The sequence below is a fragment of the Carassius carassius genome, chromosome 4 (assembly GCF_963082965.1).
Source record: "Carassius carassius chromosome 4, fCarCar2.1, whole genome shotgun sequence".
Lineage (NCBI taxonomy): Eukaryota > Metazoa > Chordata > Actinopteri > Cypriniformes > Cyprinidae > Carassius > Carassius carassius.
Window position 1 is genome coordinate 1,323,969 of NC_081758.1, and position 19,365 is coordinate 1,343,333.

Here is a 19,365-nt window from a genome sequence, read left to right on the forward strand (position 1 = left end):
TTGAACATCTTGAACCTGTATTTCCTCAAAGTATGGTTCAGACAACACAGATCTTGAATCAGACACAACTATCTGGAAACCAAAAAATAACAGCTGTAGAATCCAGACTCCAGTTCCAGTACTTTTTCCCAAAGGAACTGCAGTTCCTGTTCTAACAGTGCACTCTGCCCTAACTCACCACAGTGGAAGCATGCTATTGAAGCAAGGTGGATGAGTTTTGAACTGAATTCTTTAACCTCTTTCTATGGTATAAAGGACCCAGTGGTCAATGAAAACACTTACAGTACCTTGAGAGTGACTTGTGTTTGTCTTGCAGGAAAAAGTCTGAGGGAGAAAAACATGTCTTGCATGTTAACAACAAAGGACATACATTGCTAGAGATCAACAATGGAGACCCCAAGGAAAGTGTAGAGGAGTGCATCCAGTCTTGTGCATTAAGGTCCACCAGACCAGACAATTATATGTGTGTACTTGAATACATGGTTTATGAGATGTATAATGACATGGGTAATACAACATAAACATGGTTTATAAGAACACTTCCTGTGTCCTCTTCATGAACCAAATGGCTTTAAAAACATACTAAACATTTTTTCTTTTTTGATTATCAGTCCTTGAGCTGGAGTGGAGAAAAGGATGGTGACTCTGCTTTAAATTAAATTAATATAATCTATGCTAATGTAAGTCTTTATGCCTTTCTTCTTACCCTTGGGATACTTATTCAGTGCATACTAAAGCCTGCCAGATCCACCTCTGGCCCAGCTTGATGTCCAGTGTCTACAAACTGAAACCAGTGCATTTCAATGGATCAATATCTGCATCTCTTCACTCTTTTATAGTTGACCTCACAGAGGGGGAATTACTGCTGTTTCCAGATGGGCACTGCACATTCCTGCACCAGCGAAAATAGTCCGTTCTAAACAAATTTTTGGTGGATTTCGATTTGAGAGGATGGACAGGGGATGGACTTTTTCACTATAATGGTTATTATGGTTTATGGATTTTGGCCAGAAGCAACATTTTAAAGTTGAAAGTGAAAAAGTGAAAGTGAAGTGATATTCAGCCAAGTATGGTAGGTAACCCATACTCAGAATTTGTGCTCTGCATTTAACCCATCCAAAGTGCACACACAGAGCAGTGAACACACACACACACACTGTGAGCACACACCCGGAGCAGTGGGCAGCCATTTATGCTGCGGCGCCCGGGGAGCAGTTGGGGGTTCAATGCCTTGCTCAAGGGCACCTAAGTCGTGGTATTGAGGGTGGAGAGAGAACTGTACATGCACTCCCCCCACCCACAATTCCTGCCAGCCCGGGACTCGAACTCACAACCTTTCGATTGGGAGTCCGACTCTCTAACCATTAGGCCACGACTTCCCCTAAGTTAAGATGCCTTAAGAAATGCCTTACAAAAACATAGTTTTTCACTTATTAACTGCTGGACTACAGTGCTGTGGAATACTTGTGGATTATTGTGAAGTTTTTATCAGCTGTTTTTATCATCTTGGATGGCCTTTTTTTATTTATTTTTGCTGACATAGTGTACAGTGGCAGCATCGACTGCTGGAGGAAGATTGCATGTGATGATTTTGGCAAGGTGTTCTTCAGGGGTACTAGGTCCAATGTGCTAGAGGCATGGGTGGAGCCTTCGTCCTGGTTCTGTACGATGAGCTCAAGAAGATCATTTGAATACTTTTTTAGAATTCACTTTTTGAAGAAAAACAAATAAACTATGTTTTAAAGGGATACTCCACCCTAAAATGAAAATTTTAGGTCATTAATCACTTACCCCCATGTTGTTCCAAACCTGTAAAAGCTCTGTTCGTCTTTGGAACCCAATTTAAGATATTTTGGATGAGAACCGGGAGGCTTGAGACTGTCCCATAGACTGCCAAGTAAATAACAGTGTCACGGTCCGAAAAAAAAGGTAAGAAAAGTAGTCGTCAGAATACTTCATCTGCCATCAGATGTGCAATCTGGGTTATATGAAGTGACGGGAACACTTTTTGTAAGTGAAGAAAACAAAAATAACAACTTTATTCAATGATTCCTTTGTCAACGGTCTCCTCTGTCATCACTGTGCTGTGTGTGCTCTTCTGTGTCCTCGGTGCCACAAGGATGCGCTGTTTGAGGAGACTGTTGACTGATGAAGCCTGACTAGTGTTGTACATAAGTACATATGTTGTTAATACATAAGTTATTTAAAGGCAGGGTAGGTAGTAAATGTATAAACAACTTTCTTCCAAATTTGTTTAAACTTTCTATATATATCAATGCATAATTAAAATGTAAGTACTCTGATAAAAAGAGTATAAAAATCGAGTGACTCTAGACCGTTTAATCTGTATTAAACACAGCTCATTATTTCCATTTCGGGACGAAACATAGGATTGGCTTAGGCAACTGTCACTCTCTCGCAACCATGGCAACCACCCTTTTGCCACACATGACCTGCCCACTTGCGCGTGCACGTTTGATTTGAGGAATTCAACAGGCACGGATCCTAGGAATACCAAAACAATGGCAGAGAAACAGCAAGCAAAATTCACAGTACCAGCCTATGCAGATAGTGAAGGCAAACCAGGCAAAAAAAGGAAGACAGAAACAGTACAAGAAAAGGCAATGAAATAAAGAAATAAAACGCGAGTTTATATCGGCGTGGCTTTCCAGCGATGGCGAGAACTGAGGGAACTCAAGGGGCTGAAAAGTGACTCCTTGATGGCTTTATTTCGGCTGGGCAGGTAAATCTTTCTTTTTGTATTTTGATCATACATGTTTTTTTGTTTATTTTTTCATGAAGCATGTGTCATTAGCACACGTAGCTGCGTAATATAGCTAACATAACATTACTTAGCGAGCCGTAGTAGAGGCTTTGGAAGGAGCCCAGAAGGGAGGGGGTGGAGTGAATGGAAATAATGAGCTGTCTTTAAAACAGTCGTGAGAGGTCTACAGACACTCGATTTTTATACTTTTCTTTTTCAGAGTACTTACATTTTAATTATGTATTGATATATAAATAAAGTTTAAACAAATTTGGAAAAAAAGTTTTTTATACATTTTTTTACCTACCCTGCCTTTAAAAGATAATGTATTCATTTTTAATGTTTCTTCTCTTCCTTGACTTATCACTGGTACTTATTACCGTAAACCACAATGTGCTTGGCTGGACCATGTGCATTAAATGAACTGGAAGTAATTAGAGCTGCAGGCTTTATTTGATTTAGAATACAAGAAGCTAAGATGTATTTATACTATAATGATGTTTTTGTCAATTTTACTTCCAAACCTAAACTAAAATGTAACTACATTTTATTTCAAACACAAATCTTTGATTTCTGTCAGTACACCCCCCCCCCCTTCATTGTAATTGGGGCTGATTTGTTATATAAGAACAGTCCAATACATTATCATTATCATTGAAAAACAACAAACATAATTGTAAACAGTTTTCCGTGGTGTGTTACGTTTTATTACCGGTTGTCGCTATCAAACATTGCTCTGTATTTCATCAGAAATGAAGAAAGCCTTTAAGTTTTTGTGCTAATACTTTTGAGAGAATCTACTGAATTAAATATGCAACATAGTAATGTTGTGGAAATAATGTAGCATATTATTGTTTGAAAGGTTTCACATGCTTTGAAAAAATAGTAGGCAGTATTAACTTTGTAGTAAGCAGTTTTTCAGATTAGACAGCACATTATGGTAATGCAGCATTTAAGTAATTAATTTATTTTTCTGCATTGAATAAGAATTTATTTTAAGGACCAATTCTCACTATTAATTAGTTGCTTATTAGCCTGCATATTACTAGCATATTGGCTGTTTATTAGTACTTATAAAGCACATATTCATGTCTTTTTCTGCATGACCATATTCTAGATCCCTTACTTTTTAAACATACCTAAATTTAACAACTACCTTAACTAACTATTAATAAGCAGCAAATTAGGAGTTTACTGAAGTCATAGTTTATATATAGTTAATAGTGAGAACTGGTCCTGAGAATAACAATAATAATAATAATAATAATAATAATAATCACCCAATGGGTCTTGGTAAACTTGGCAAAGAAGCTGCAAAAATATTGCCTGTGTGACTGTGTCCCAAACAGTCCTTGTGTCTAGTTTATTTTCATATGCTCTCATGTGTCTTCATTCTTAAATTTAAGTTGTTTCCATATAAATCACTTATTTATTCACTTGGTAAATCGTTGTGTAATCGGCAGGATAATGTTCACCAGAGTAGCCTAACAAAATTTGAATTTATAGGAGATAATGTATATACAAAAAAAAAAAACATACATACAAGAACATTATGGTGGATTATATTTATTGACGTTATTTTTGTTTAAATTTCCATGTAAGTATCTGCTAAACATGAGTCAGGCAAATAAAATTGAGTGCCTAAATGTTTAATGCTGTTTAAATATTTTATGCGCAGTAACTGACCTAGTATAATTCAATCAGTCTGGACCATTCTTAAGCAAGCAGGAATTGAACATTTGCCAGCAGAACAACAGAAAGCATCAGGAGAAGTGTGACAATCCTTTCAGCACTATGATGTACATCAAGTGATGTTCCTCCTCCTCCACCTGATAATTAAGAGACAAAAGTCTAATTATTTAATCAATGGTGCATGGACGTTTCCTTATTTGTAAGAATGTCATTACAATTTCACATCATTTTAATATATATATATGTGTGTGTGTGTGTGTGTGTGTGTGACCCTGGAGCACAAAAACAGTCCTAAGTCTCTGGGGTATATTTGTAGCAATAGGCAAAAATACATTGTATGGGTTCAAATTCCTCAATATTTTTTTTGCCAAAAATCATTGGGATATCAAGTTAAGATCATGTTCCATGAAGATATTTTGTAAATTTTCTACCGTAATTATATCAAAACTTAAGTATTACTCAAGTAATATGCATTGCTAAGAACTTCATCTGAACAACTTTAAAGATGATTTTCTCAATATTTAGATTTTTCTGCTCCCTCAGATTCCAGATTTATAATAGTTGTATCTCAGACAAATATTGTGTTCCTAACAAACCAGACATCAATGAAGAGATGCTTTATTCAGCTTTCAGATGATGTATACATCTCAATTAAAAAATAAAATAAAATACACATAACTGTTTTTTTGTAGTCCAGAATCACATTGTACAAAAAACAAAAGGGATTCCAGATTTCCATATTTACTCACTTGAAGCGGACGACATCACTTTTACCCAGAACACAGTGCGGTCCTGTGCTATGGTCGCTCTAAGGATGAAGAGGACAAATATTGAAGTGTTAATAATTTCTCTGGATTATTGGGAGAAATAACTTCTTATCTATAATGAACAACAGTCTTAGCGTACAAATGACATAATTTTGCACAAACCTACATCTTACATCATTAGTACAGTCATGCGGTATTCATCTGAGATGGTTTTTGTTCACTCTTACATGAAGACAATGTTTTGCGCTGTATCTGGTGGAATCCAGGTGTAGACGGTGGAGTTGTTTTTTATGCCGGTGTTTGCATGAGTGATGGCACCTTGCTGTTTTCCTGAACACTAGAGAACACAAGTGTATGACCCTCAGTGACTAAGAATTCACTATATGCATCACAGTTTCCATGATTCCTCTACATATAAGACGAGTGACAGTAGTGTTAACTGTAGTAGGAACTATGGTGCATCGAAGCTTTAATCACAATGGTAAATTGTTGTAAGAGGTGTAATGTTTCTACATTATAAAAAGAGCTTCTGCATAATTAAATCATATCTGATCTGATTATTTCAGATATAAATATTGCAGTAAAATAGAAGCATGATATTTGACTCTATACAGTCCAAAGTCTCACCACTAAGAACTTTGTGTTATTTGGAGGGGTCTGCCAGGTTCCTATTGCTTCGGAGTTGGATCCAGAGCGAGCCTCAAGGAGCACACCCTTATAGTCTGGACCTTTGATTACAACTGACAAACAACAGATGGACAAACATTACAACCAGTGATGCTATTATCTTCATTTTAGCCACTTGTGATATACATACATTAAATTAAATAGCTAAATTATTGTTATAAATGCAGTTAAAGTATAAATGCATTCTAAGTGTCTAAGATGCATTTAAAAACAAGGTAAATATAAAAGATAGATTTATGAACAATGTGTTTGTATTTCTTAATTGAGGAGATTTTCCATATTATTACACTTCCTTGGAATGCAATTATGAATTACGTAAGAGCTTTGGATTCAGACATGCATATCTTGAAAAAAATAAATAAAAAAGAATGTAGAATTTCATGAAGTAATTTACTAAAAGTCTCTTGTGAAACTACCCCATCCAGACCGGCTTTATCCCCTACCTGTGATGGGTTTTCCGGTCTGGAAAGTCGTGTTGCTCGGCTGGATGGTGTATGGAGCAGGGTTCGGCTGTGGCTTTACCCCTTTGTGCTCCGGCATCATATGCACACAAGCTGAAGCTGGGGCCCCGTTATCAAAGGACAGAACAGATGTAAAAACTTGTAGTATAACAATCCCCAAAAACACAGCATCCATGATTCCCGAAACAGGCCAGCTCGTATGCAAACATACAAAACTTATACACACATTCCCAGATCTAGCAGTGGACAAACGACTTTTGAAAGTTGCATTTACTGAGTCACAATTGTATAAAAAATGGGAAATTCATGGCAACGCGCTACACTGCCACTCCCCTGCATAAAATATTCACATGGTGTCAGGTGAGATGGTTTTCAACGAGAGAGAGAGAGAAAAAAACCTTCAGTTCCAGGAATCTGTCATTAATCTGGACAAAGAAACAAAGACGTCCTCTGTCGGGAAGTAGATGAGCAGAGCATGGAAAATGTACATTTCCTTTGCCCTACTTATGCACTGTTCCACTGTTTTAATGTTTGGATGCCGACATATAAGAGCAGGTGCTTGAGAAACAGTCTTTTTACTTTGTGCAATAACATTTATAAAATATTAAACGCTGAAACTTATGTTAAAGGCATTTGTAATCAGAAAATGTACACAAACCTACAGTGGACTTTCCATCAAGACAGTAATATTGATGCTATACTTGTTTTCTTCATGTTGATCAATTTATCATCATTTAAACCTTAACAAATGTACACTTGCAGCATGTTTTACAGGAAAGGTGAAGACCTGGAGGTGGTTGATCTTATGGTTAATGTATGGTTAGTCTTTTCAGTATCTAGATTAACAATATCATATCGTACAGCTCATGAAAACCCAAAATTCCTATCTCAAAAAATTAGCATATTTCATCCGACCAATAAAAGAAAAGTGTTTTTAATACAAAAAAAGGCAACTTTCAAATAATTATGTTCAGTTATGCACTCAATACTTGGTGGGGAATCCTTTTGCAGAAATGACTGCTTCAATGCGGCGTGGCATGGAGGCAATTAGCCTGTGGCACTGCTGAGGTGTTATGGAGGCCCAGGATGCTTCGATAGCGGCCTTAAGCTCATCCAGAGTGTTGGGTCTTGCGTCTCTCAACTTTCTCTTCACAATATCCCACAGATTCTCTATGGGGTTCAGGTCAGGAGAGTTGGCAGGCCAATTGAGCACAGTAATACCATGGTCAGTAAACCATTTACCAGTGGTTTTGGCACTGTGAGCAGGTGCCAGGTCGTGCTGAAAAATGAAATCTTCATCGCCATAAAGCTTTTCAGCATTTCCTTCTCCCCAGTCTTCCTCCAGACTCTGGCACCTTGATTTCCTCCAGACATGCAAAATTTGCTTTCATCCGAAAAAAGTACTTGTACCACTGAGCAACAGTCCAGTGCTGCTTCTCTGTAGCCCATTTGTGCACGGTGGCTCTGGATGTTTCTACTCCAGACTCAGTCCACTGCTTCCACAGGTCCCCCAAGGTCTGGAATCGGTCCTTCTCCACAATCTTCCTCAGGGTCCGGTCACCTCTTCTCGTTGTGCAGCGTTTTTTGCCACACTTTTTCCTTCCCACAGACTTCCCACAGAGGTGCCTTGATACAGCACTCTGGGAACAGCCTGTTCGTTCAGAAATTTCTTTCTGTGTCTTACCCTCTCGCTTGAGGGTGTCAATGATGGCCTTCAGGTCAGCAGTCTTACCCATGATTGTGGTTTTGAGTAATGAACCAGGCTGGGAGTTTTTAAAAGCCTCAGGAATCTTTTGCAGGTGTTTAGAGTTAATTAGTTGATTCAGATGATTAGGTTAATAGCTCGTTTAGAGAACCTTTTCATGATATGCTCATTTTTTGAGACAGGCATTTTGGGTTTTCATGAGCTGTATGCCAAAATCATCTGTATTAAAACAATAAAAGACCTGAAATATTTCAGTTGGTGTGCAATGAATCTAAAATATATTAAAGTTTAATTTTCATCATTACATTATGGAAAATAATGAACTTTATCACAATATGCTAATTTTTTGAGAAGGACCTGTAATAATTATATTGCCACTACTGCCATATTATAGGATCTCAATCAAAGCAGCTTTCAGGAGTTCTGTATTTATCTATTAATCCTTCTCCTGTTCTTGCAATATTTGGTTTAACTGCTCAGACAATAATACAAATATCAGGGAGACAATAAAATACTACTCATTAGGGTTTGCAACAAAACAGATTTAAAAATTTATTTTTTTAAGGCAGCTGGACAGAAAAACAAGGTGGTAACTACTCTTCATTTAAGAAGGCAAACTCATCTATTACTCATAAAACAGTTAAGTATACAAATAAATGTACGAGGACATTTTACAAAAAGTTCATTTGGTAATTTATTAGAGAGAAATCCTCTTAAAACACTTCACCTCACAAATCAAATCAATTTATGCAGTGACTGAAGCCACACGATCTTTCACGCCTGTGACTTTTTCCTCTTCTGGGATCTTCTTCCTCGACGCTTTTCTGAAGACTGCTTTGTGCCCTCTCTCGCCCGTCTGTTTCCCCCCAGCATGATCGCTGGTCCTTTACCCCCTGGAGCTGTGCTCTTGTGCTTTATGTAGTCCTCTTTGACCATAGGCTCAATGATTGCACCCATTTGAGTGATAACTTTGGGTTTCGTCATACTCTTCACAACACTCTGTGTGTTCCACGTCGGCCCGATGGGAGTCCGGATGGTGGACTCAAACTGTGCAGTGTTTTGAAAAGGGAACGGCAGATGACTGACCTATGAAACAAACAGGAATAATAATTAGAGCGATGCAGCGTCGGGCTTTCTTTTCAGGTTATGAGAGGGCATTTGAATGCAACTTCTGTCACTTGTTTCCCTCAAAAATACACCAATTTAGCTGCTTCAACAAACTTCCCGTTTGCTTGGTTTCTATTTTGTTTAGCATCTCGTCCCAAAATCAGGAATTCAATGCGTTCATGAGTGAAGGAGATTCTCGTACTCTATTTCACAGAAGTCTGCTTCTGTTGAGCGCCATCAGACGATCTGTTACCTGATGAGAAGCCACCGATGAGTTTCTTTTCTCTGATATGATGACATCCGGCAGTTTCTGGTCTTGTCGTGGAGGAGGTGGGGCCATCTGTATCCTAAATCTGCAGACAAATGAACCAATAGTGCTAGAGTGTTACCGTTACAGTGTTAGGAGAAAGAAAAATAGACATACTCATCTTCTTTATACCATTTCAATAAAGAATGACTAAACAGAACTTTAAGCTAGTACGGGAGAAAGAAAAATGTTAGCATTTTGCTAAATGCTAGCATCACCTCTTGCGTTTCCAGCGCGAGGGTTTGAGCCCGACTCCTCCCCATTCTCCCCAGCCCGGCAGAGTCAGGTCCACCACTTCTGGCCTCCCGGACGCTTCCTGTTTGCTTTTGTCCTTTATGAAATCAGAAATCACATCATCCCCGGCAAACGCCTCCTTGATGATGGAGATCTGTTCATCACGCTCCTAAAAAAAAAAATAGGGAAACATTTTAAATAGAGGAAAATGCAGCATACACAACTCAAAAACGTAATAGACTGTGCCATTGAGCAAATGAAACTTCCTCTAAAGTCAATGATGCAGTGTTTTTTTTAATCTTATTTAAAGAGTGCATTAGTAATATGCACCTATAATACACTCTGCTTATTACACAAACACAGCAGCACACAAACATGCCAAATATTACAAATTAAACAGGTTTACAATGTAACAGATTGTTATGGTGCACCACAGATGGTCCGAGCAGAAGCAGCTGGCTTTTAAAGGGAATGAGATAGGAGTATCTGATTGGTTTATGGCACATTACGTCCCAAACACGGCCATGACTCATTAAAGAGAACAGGGACGAGCATTTTAGACCACGTACCGGGTGCACAGACCGTTGTGGCTCTAAAGTGCCCTTCAGACCATGTGCTTAGATCGTTAAAATATGGCCCTAAATGTCAAAGCTAACAGAGGGAAGACCTGGACGTGAAGTGATCACTTATTCAAAAGAAGAACCGATTTAAAAGAGCATGTGATTTTGGGAGCAGCTGTGGTGTTTCCCTCACTGAGGTCTATTGGTTACATTTAAACTTCAACTCACTTCCTCATCAACCACTGTGGGCAAAAAGGGTACTTTGACGGCTTTGGCTTCTTTGGTGAGGACTTCTTTGAGGCTGATTTCCCTTCTCTTTTTAAGAGGCGCCTCAGAAGTGGCCTCCGCCGCAGCGCTCGGTGTTCCTGACGGCTCCTCAACGGGTCGGCCGTCGACAACCTCGTCTAAAACCTCCAGGTCTTCTATATTCCTGACGCGAATCTGTCCTTCGTTCAGAAGTCCCTCCTCATCTTCTGTGTTCAACCCTTCTCGTGTCTGGTTTGAACACTCAAGCGTCTTCTCACTCCTCATGAGCCTGAACAGGGTGTTGAACTCAGAAACGTCCTCTTCCTCGTCTTCATCATCATCATCATCCTCCTCTTCGTCAGAAGCCTCAACCACCTCGCTCGCTGGTTCTGTAAAAAGAAGAGCAGAAACGAGTTTGGATGAGGATCACCACACACTTTCTTGTGTGGTGTGGTGTTTTCTTTCAGCCTGCTCTCTTACGCTCTTCTTCTGCAGGAATCAAGTCCTCTTCATCAGCTTGCCTCAGCTTCCTCTTCCTCTCAAACGCTCCGATGAGTTCCTCCTCCTCCTCGTTCTCCTCTCCTGCGGCCTGCACATCCTCAGATGGGACACAGCTGACCTCGGGCTCTTCGTGTGTAAGCTGGCCTCTCATCCAGGGGTTGACCGGGTCAATGACTGGCTCAGGGTCGTTCATGAAGTCAGGAACCGTCTCCAACTCTTCCTCGACACTCTCGTGTTCGTCATCAGAGGGCACCACGATCTTCTGGGTAAGATCTTTATTCATCTGCAGCTGCTCCTGCATTGCTTTGCGTGCCTGAAGAGCATGGGGAGACACCCAGATGTGTTAAGATAATAAAACTGATGACAAAGAACATTTCCAGCCTCGTTCCGTGATCAACCACTCTCACCGAATCATCATATTTGGCCATGATGGCCTTTGATTTTGCCCACTTGCCACTGTTCTGATGCTTCAGAGACATCCTCTCCTGCAGAGAAAGTGAGGGAAAATATATTTACGCCCAAATAATTCTCAGTCATTCAGAATCTTTCTTTAAGTCTTTCTTTAAGAGTTCAGCACGCACCTCCATCCTGGACAGCTCCATCTTTTTTAGCTCTTCCAGAGCTCCTTCAGGATTCGTCTTTACCATCTCATCAAACTGCTTCAGGAAATCCTTACGCTTGGCTTTATTCTGAACCTTGTGGAACCTGAGAAAGATGCATTTTTGCACTCGAGATAAAAGAAAGGCTAACAAAAAGTTGTTAGACATGTTTAGCTGATGCAACTCACTTTTTGCTCTTGATTTTCTTGGTTCTTTTGGCTTTTGCCTCGTAGTACGACTGCAGCGCTCTTGCCTTTTGAAGCTCAGCGCGACGAATCTTAGCCTGCCACACAAAACTAATGGTCACAAAGCGATCATATATACACTGATGGTAAATGAGAACTAATAACAAAGATAGAATAAAGAATGTGCTGCTCGGTGACCAATCATAATCAATCATTTGGAAGCACACACACACACACACACACACACATCACAACAGTAAATGTATCAGCTGCTACACTTGCCCTAAAATGTGGATTTCAGATTTACTTAGAAACTTTTTACAAAACAAAAAGACTTAAAAGTAATAGACATAACATTTTAGCCTTCAAATCTTTTATTATAAATTATTGCATACTTAATCCACACATTAATCCATAATCACCCCCCAATCGAATACCTCTTGAATTTTCATTGTGCCATTTGAGATATTTAAGGCTTTAAAGGGAACCCTGTATTTAAGGGTACCACACTCCTGGAGGACTACCTGGTTGCAGAACTCAGTTCCAACAACATCCACCAATTAAAAAATCCTCAACACCTTGATTAGCTGCTGGTGTGTTTGATCACGGCTGGAGCTAAACAGGGTTAGCTAGTAAATTAATGCATTTGTTGCTTGTTTCTGCACCTTGAGCATGCGTCCTATACGTGAACAAGAGAAAGTGACTCACTAAACCCATGTAGCGACATCGCTCTCTAACCATTAATAACTTAATGTCACAAAAGCATCTGTAAACCTCTACGGCGATAGAACAGAGGCTTTAGGAAAGTCATACCTCCTCCAAGCTCATGGCTTTAAGCGACTGCTCCTCTACAGGAGTCAAAACAGGGTCATTGACAGGCTGGCTGTTCCCGTGCAAGAGTCGGAAAATCTCTTGTTCGAGAGGAGTTTGAACCTGTCAGAGAAAACACACACATGGAGTTATAGTTCTTAAAGGTACAGTACTTCTCTGTGTGTGTGTGTGTGTGTATGAGAGAGAGAATCTCGTTTGAGGACATCGTTTCAGTAAATAGTAATTCTCTGCATCACTGAAACATTTAATCAATGAATTAGACAAAACAAAGAAGTGACATTGTTAGGTAGGCTAACATAAGTGTCTGCATTTAAACTAAAGGCTAGGGAAATTCAATTTCGAATCAAATCGTGCCGCAGAAGCGCGCACCTTCCATCCAGCCACCACCTGCTCCACACGTCTAGGTGCGGAGGACTCCTGGTTCAGAGGAAACACCATTTGTTCGGCCTTCTGGTTCTGCAGTATGATGTTCTTCCAGCACGACACCTCTGTGGTGGTCTTCTCATATGCTATACCTCTCTGAATCTGTGGACAGAACAGAGAGAAAAACAAGACTAAATCCTTTCCTGATTTGATCTCAAAGCCCACGCCACTTTGAGACATAAACTGTGTTTATTTGCTTTTTAATGCCATGATAAATAGATGTTAAGGATCTCTTGGCTGACTTTGCTAAAACCCTCAAGTGTGTCAGAGACTTTTCAGAAGAGTACTTAGTCACATTAAAACTGTGTGAGTGCAACTTTATATGGACTCTGCAACTGAAATGGCAAGTTTTTGGACAGGAGACAAGCCCCAGGTTCATTGCAGAGCGAGTAACTGAAGTGAGAGTTCAGCGTTCACCTTCTCTGTTTGCTGCTTGTTGAGAGGCAGCTCCAAAGTCCCTTTACTGCTCTGCAGGTTCCTCAGCTGTTTCTTGGTCTTGTTGGAGGCTCCTGAGGTCTTCTCCACAGTTCCCAGGAGGTCAGAGAGGTTGACTTTGTCTCCTGTACCTGTAGAAATAGAACAGATGAAACCTGCGACTGATGCTCCATCTCAGTCAAGGACATGCTGGGAAAAACTCTGCATTTACCCTCGGCATTAACGAAGTACTCGGAGACCTGCACGCTTGCTTCAGAGCGCTCATTCTGCTTTTTCCTTGGATATACAAGCATCAATTGATTAAAAATGCAGATTTGGACAACATTTTATTAATTTACTCCATTTTAGAGCTTTTTATTTTGCATGACACTAAAAAATTGGGATGCATCAAAATTATGACAACTGAAAATGTTTGGCAGAAAGAGAGCATTATTCAATTGTGCATGTTAACTTGCCAGCTGTCATTGGTGCTTTCAGTGCAAAACCTGACTCTACAAATAAAAATGATGGTTATTATGACCATGGTTTAAACAGAAGTACTTATTTCATCTTCCAAACACTGCAGTTGTCAGTCAAATTTTTCTTCATGCAGGTGGACCAGCACTAAAAAGATCAATCTCAAACATCTCGCACCTCTTTCTTCCACCCATTGAACTGATGGCTTCCAGCAGCTTCTTGTGTTTTCGCTCATCATCACTGCCCTCCTGCATTTAAATGAAAAAAGAAAGCAATATAAAATATCTATATATCTATATATATATACGGCTCATGTGAACAACTAGGTGACACAACTGCCAGTCATCTGTCCAGATATGAGTTTTTACTGCCAAGTCTTTAGTCGTCTAGCTCCTTCTCTAGATTATTTAGGGTTTGATGAATCTGAAGGAGTAAGATTAGATGTAAAGTGACGTATCATCCTCTTGTGGACTACTTCAGTATTACAGCTCCTCGTCTGTTAGTCACAGAATTTGCTGCAAGCCCAGATCATCAGAAATTGATGAAATTTGGTGCTATATTTCCTCACAGAATGTCCTGTTGTCCAAGTGTTTTAACTGTGGTGAACTACTCCTTTAATGTTGACTGCTGTAGATCAGGGGTGGTGAAAACATTCCTGAAGTTGGAAATTGAGTTGCATATTGGACACAGACAGCTCAGTTCATAAAATACTCTACTAATCAGTTAATTTAGATTTAATTAAATCAGTTAATAACTAGCACTAGACACTGTCCTCGTTACATGTACATGGTATAGCTCAACAACTACATGCAACTAACCCCAAATCAGGACGTTAATTTATATTGCTCAGGATTAAAATGTATAATTACACTGGGACAGGTACAATTTAAGATAAAGTATAAGCTAGATAAATAAACGTACATAGGAACAAGGAAACAACGGCTTTCTGAAGCGCACTGCTCCTAACATCCTCATCTAAAGAGAGTAAGACTGACATCTTCCTCACCTCATCTTCACTGGCACTGATGGCCTGATCATTGATGGACAGCTCCTCTTCATCAGCAGCCATGAGCTCAGCTTTACACCTTCACTGACTGTGAGGAACACACACAGGAATCACATTAAGAAGTTTTAGGTCGGTGCTGGTAACTAGAACATCAGAAAATAACCCTATTGTTCATTTAAAAAACACACACGATGCATAACAAGAGGAGAGAAGACACGGAGCAGACCTTAATGTCTTGTGAAGAACGCCTGACCTAACCACGTGTTTCACCTCGTGTCCGGGAGAACTGAGAAAGCTGCTTATTTCACTCTCTGATGTGATTGAGGAAATCAGAGGTTTCCACCGGTAATATACCCGTCGATTTAAAAGCCCAGCATGATATCAGAACTGCTAAAAGACAGAATATCAGGCGGCGAGCTCAATTTCTCTCTGTGCGTCTCCAAATAGACTGTATAAACACAACCTCTAATGATTCTTCTGTGTGTTGCACACAACACCCGCTCAGCGCAGAGCGCCCCCTCCTGTGCTGGAGTGAGCGGAAACTCCAGTCTCTTCTTCTTTAACCAGATTAACTAGATAAAAGTGCACTACGCCACCATCTGCACCGACTGCATTATATACATAATTGTGTGAAACTCTAAACATTTCACTTTCACTTTTCTTCATATGTTTTATTATGAGAGAGGTGCACATTTAACAGTTTTTGTGTGGGTAGTGTAGGCTATGTATTGTCCTAATGTATAAGGTGAACTGTTAAAACAGGTAAAAGGTAAAAGGTAAATCCCAGTAGACCTTCCATTCCTCCACTCACACATGTCCTCGAGTTTCTGGACGGGTTTGAAACCGGGCCTCAGGGTGAACTCCGTTTCTCATTCAGGGCTCAAAATGAAGATGAACTGTCGATTGCCGCTGCTGATGCTGGGGTAGAGCCATCTGACCCTGAAGATTCGGCTGAGCCCTCACCACAAGATAGACGATTTTACTAGATTTCCCACCAGGACACGATACACCAGGTCTTCCTTCTTTCTTATCATTCTCGATGGCAGTGTGGAGAAGGGATACTCAGAGAACATCTTTAGGTGGAGAGAGTGATTGTGGTGCATTTATGTCTACAAAACGTAGTCTCTTATCCAGGGCATGCAAGTTGTCCTGATCCCTCATGGCAAGGGGTTACATGCCTTACAATTGACAAGCCACTTCTGTTCTGCACGCTATGGCCATTCTGCAAGTCTCAACTCAGAAGTCATGCAGAAACCGCAATCAGTTCCAGCGGTAATTTGGAAGGCAGGAATTTGCTTTGGAATGGCTTGGAGCTTACTTGAATAATGTAATGATACATATGAAAAATAACAAAATATACACACACACACACACACACACACACATAGCAGTTTAAATGCTGAATGATATCTTACAAAGGTGCGATTTTATATAGTTTATTGTCTTGACCATGGTGATCATATGTAGACAGGTTAGCAAAAATAAAACTGTGAATAAAAAAAATAAAGCATTTTACAGCTCAGTGTTCAGTGGCAGCTGTCACAGTTGTTAGCTGTCACAGTAATTATTTACTCACCCTTAAGTTATTCCAGGTTTGGAATTTCCAATTTTGGGTGAACTTTCCCTTTAGCTAAGGTTTTAAATATGAGTAGGTTTTCCCCAATGTGGTATTAGTAGATACTAAAAGTAGTTTACTAAAGTACCTCAATATTTATTTTACTAATAACATTGTAATAGCTCTAAACAATTTCTCTTTTCTTTCTTTCCCCGTAATCAGACCAGACCCCTGTACTGCAGGATAAAGCTGAATGTGCCAGTGCTGGACAGGTGTTTAAGGTTGTGGGCTGAGCAGCGAGGCCCTGACAGTGCTGCTGGATCTTCTGAGAAGTGAACATCAACAGTGATGGGTGCCACAATCCAGACCCTGGTGTTTCTCTTCTGTCTGCTAGTGGTACATCATACAGAGTGGTCTCCAGAGTGTTTGACATGTGCCTCATTCCACTGTCCACCACATTATCCTCAGAGTCTCTGAGGAGCTGCTGGCCATTCACCAAGAGATTGACCTCCTGAAGACCCCAGAACACATGGCAGGGCTCAGGGTTTTTCTGATGTTAAACCCAAGCTTACTACTCTTTTATTTACACATGTGAATATGCAAATAAAAAAAAATTACAGAAAGTACTCAGGCTTATAAAATAAAATAAACTACAGAAATTAGGTTGTTTCACTGACAATGCAACATTTAAAAAAAGTTACTGAAAACAGTAAACGGACACAGTGATGAAGCTCTTATGTGTTTGCAGTACACACGCCACGGACGGTTAAGACAGTTGACTTCACTGTGATGTAACCGTCTCTCTTTCTCTATCTCTTCTCTCTCTCTCTCTCTCTCTCTCTCTCTCACACACACACACACACACACACACACACACACACACACAGACACACACACACAATGCGCAAAACTCTGCATTTGAACAGTCAATAGCAAATACTTAAACTAATAAGAAAACATACTTACAGTAGCTGATTCAAAAGTGCAAGATTGTCGTAGCAAAGTCAGAATTATCTCCTCTCCTAGGTTCACTAAACGGTCGTCCATAAAATGTGTTGCTGTTCTGTTGTTATAATATTAAAGATTCCTAAATGCATCTACTTTCTGAAGACCAAATAAAGTGCTTTTGCTTTCTCCTAGATACACACAGCCTCTCCCTGACATGACTGCTTCAACACTAACTGTGTTACTGAAACCACGTGAACATTTCTCTTTGCGTGAACATTTGGGCACCATTACGCAAATGTTCACACATTGTGATGTAGACATGTGGGGGCATGTTTGAAGGAACCGTTTTAGGGTGGTGTGGCAGAGTCTTAACTCTGATAAAGAATATCTCTGGTTTTAAGACTTTAGTCTTTACAACTCAGGGATCTTATCTATGTACAATCAACTTGTAACACTTCTAAGAGAAAGAAAAAAATCGCATCATATGACCCCTTTAACCCCTTTAAAACATTCCCTTTATTCTCTCATTGATCTCCTGTGCTCTTCTCTCCACTGTCTCTCCTCCCTGAGCAGCTCCACCAGCTTCCACTCACTCCCTCACCTTTTGTTCTCAAGTCCAGAACATACTGAATTTCATTTTTGCTTTGAGACGGTCCCTCCTCCCAAGTTTCTCTCAGGACATCCAGCACCCCCCGGGGCTGCCGTCCGTAGAGAAGCTCGAAGGGGGAAAACCCCGTGGAGGCTTGCGGACCTCTCGCACTGCGAACAACAAGGGTTCTAACCACTTATCCCAATTTTTGGCGTCTTCCTACGCAAATTTATGAATCATTGACTTAAGCGTGCGATTAAAGCGTTCGCCCAGGCCGTCAGTTTGTGGGTGATAGACGCTGGTCCGAATCGATTTAATGGCCAAATATTTCTTAAAGTTCGCGTAACGTACAAGACATAAACGCCGTGCCTTGATCGGTGAGGATTTCTTTTGGAACCCCCACCCAGAAGATTAAACGAAACAGTGCGTCCGCAACACTCTTAGCCGAAATGTTGCGGAGGGCCACTGCTTCAGGATATCGTGTTGCATAATCGACTATGACTAATGCAAAATGATGTCCCCTTGCGGATCGCTCTAATGGCCCAATGAGGTCCATACCAATTCTTTCGAAGGGGGCCTGCATTAATGGGAGGGGGCGCAATGGCGCTTTTGGGGTGGCCGGTGGGTTTACTAACTGGCATTCAGGACAAGACACGCACCACCTGCTCACATTCTCGTGAATGCCCGGTCAAAAAAAACGGGTCATGAGGCGATTTAGTGTGGCAGCCTGTCCCAGGTGGCCCGCCATTGGATTAGAAAGAGCCACTTGGAAAAGCATTTCCCTGCGGCTCCTTGGAACTAACAATTGGGTTGTATCTTCTTTTGTCCGAGCGTCTTGGGTCATTTGATACAACCGATCTTTTAAAATGGCAAAATACGGATAGGAGAGCGCTTGGGTAGGCTGGAGAAGCTGGCCGTTGTTTCAATGTTTCAATGTTTCATCCCGAGACTGCTCCAGAGGAAAGTCATCACGCTCCGAGAGACCCCATCTCTTGACCTCACGCGGTTCCCCTGGAGCAGGGCCCGGCGGTCCCGGCTCAGTTTCTCCCACTTGCACCCGCGCGCTCCCGTTCCGGGCCTTATTTCCCCAAGAGGCATCTGCGCACAGAGACCCCAATAGAGCCGTGAAAGCAGGCCAATTCGTACCCAAAATTATCAGATGCCGGAGGTGCGGACTAACGCCCACCTTAACACTATGCTTTTGACCCCGAAATTGGGCTGGTATCCAATGCCCCCGATTGCATCAGGCTTTGATGGATCGAGGTTTGGTTACATCCTGAATCCACCAAGGCTGGATAAATACCCCC

General features: G+C 40.7%; 2 protein-coding genes across 4 annotated transcripts; both read right to left on the bottom strand.

Moving 5' to 3' along the window:
* Positions 1-4,452: 4,452 nt before the first annotated feature.
* LOC132129097 (putative defense protein 3) lies at positions 4,453-7,114 on the bottom strand. The gene is made up of 5 exons (XM_059540547.1): positions 6,354-7,114; positions 5,851-5,963; positions 5,451-5,560; positions 5,206-5,264; positions 4,453-4,593 (listed from the first exon to the last, which is right to left on the bottom strand). Exons 1-5 carry the CDS (start codon positions 6,544-6,546, stop codon positions 4,481-4,483), a joined length of 588 nt encoding a protein of 195 aa, XP_059396530.1. The 5' UTR covers positions 6,547-7,114; the 3' UTR covers positions 4,453-4,480.
* Positions 7,115-8,660: 1,546 nt separating this feature from the next.
* On the bottom strand, positions 8,661-15,459 carry si:dkey-251i10.3 (uncharacterized protein LOC553498 homolog). 3 transcript variants are annotated; one of them, XM_059544447.1, is made up of 15 exons: positions 15,220-15,459; positions 14,967-15,054; positions 14,138-14,208; positions 13,716-13,780; positions 13,487-13,635; positions 13,016-13,171; positions 12,629-12,748; positions 11,819-11,913; positions 11,613-11,736; positions 11,439-11,516; positions 11,011-11,344; positions 10,513-10,919; positions 9,709-9,893; positions 9,437-9,536; positions 8,661-9,162 (listed from the first exon to the last, which is right to left on the bottom strand). In XM_059544447.1, exons 2-15 carry the CDS (start codon positions 15,027-15,029, stop codon positions 8,851-8,853), a joined length of 2,259 nt encoding a protein of 752 aa, XP_059400430.1. In that variant the 5' UTR covers positions 15,030-15,054; positions 15,220-15,459; the 3' UTR covers positions 8,661-8,850. The 3 variants fall into 3 exon arrangements, with proteins under 3 accessions (XP_059400430.1, XP_059400423.1, XP_059400416.1); XM_059544440.1 differs by having other exon boundaries at positions 14,967-15,109; positions 15,193-15,459; XM_059544433.1 differs by having other exon boundaries at positions 15,193-15,458.
* Positions 15,460-19,365: the final 3,906 nt, after the last annotated feature.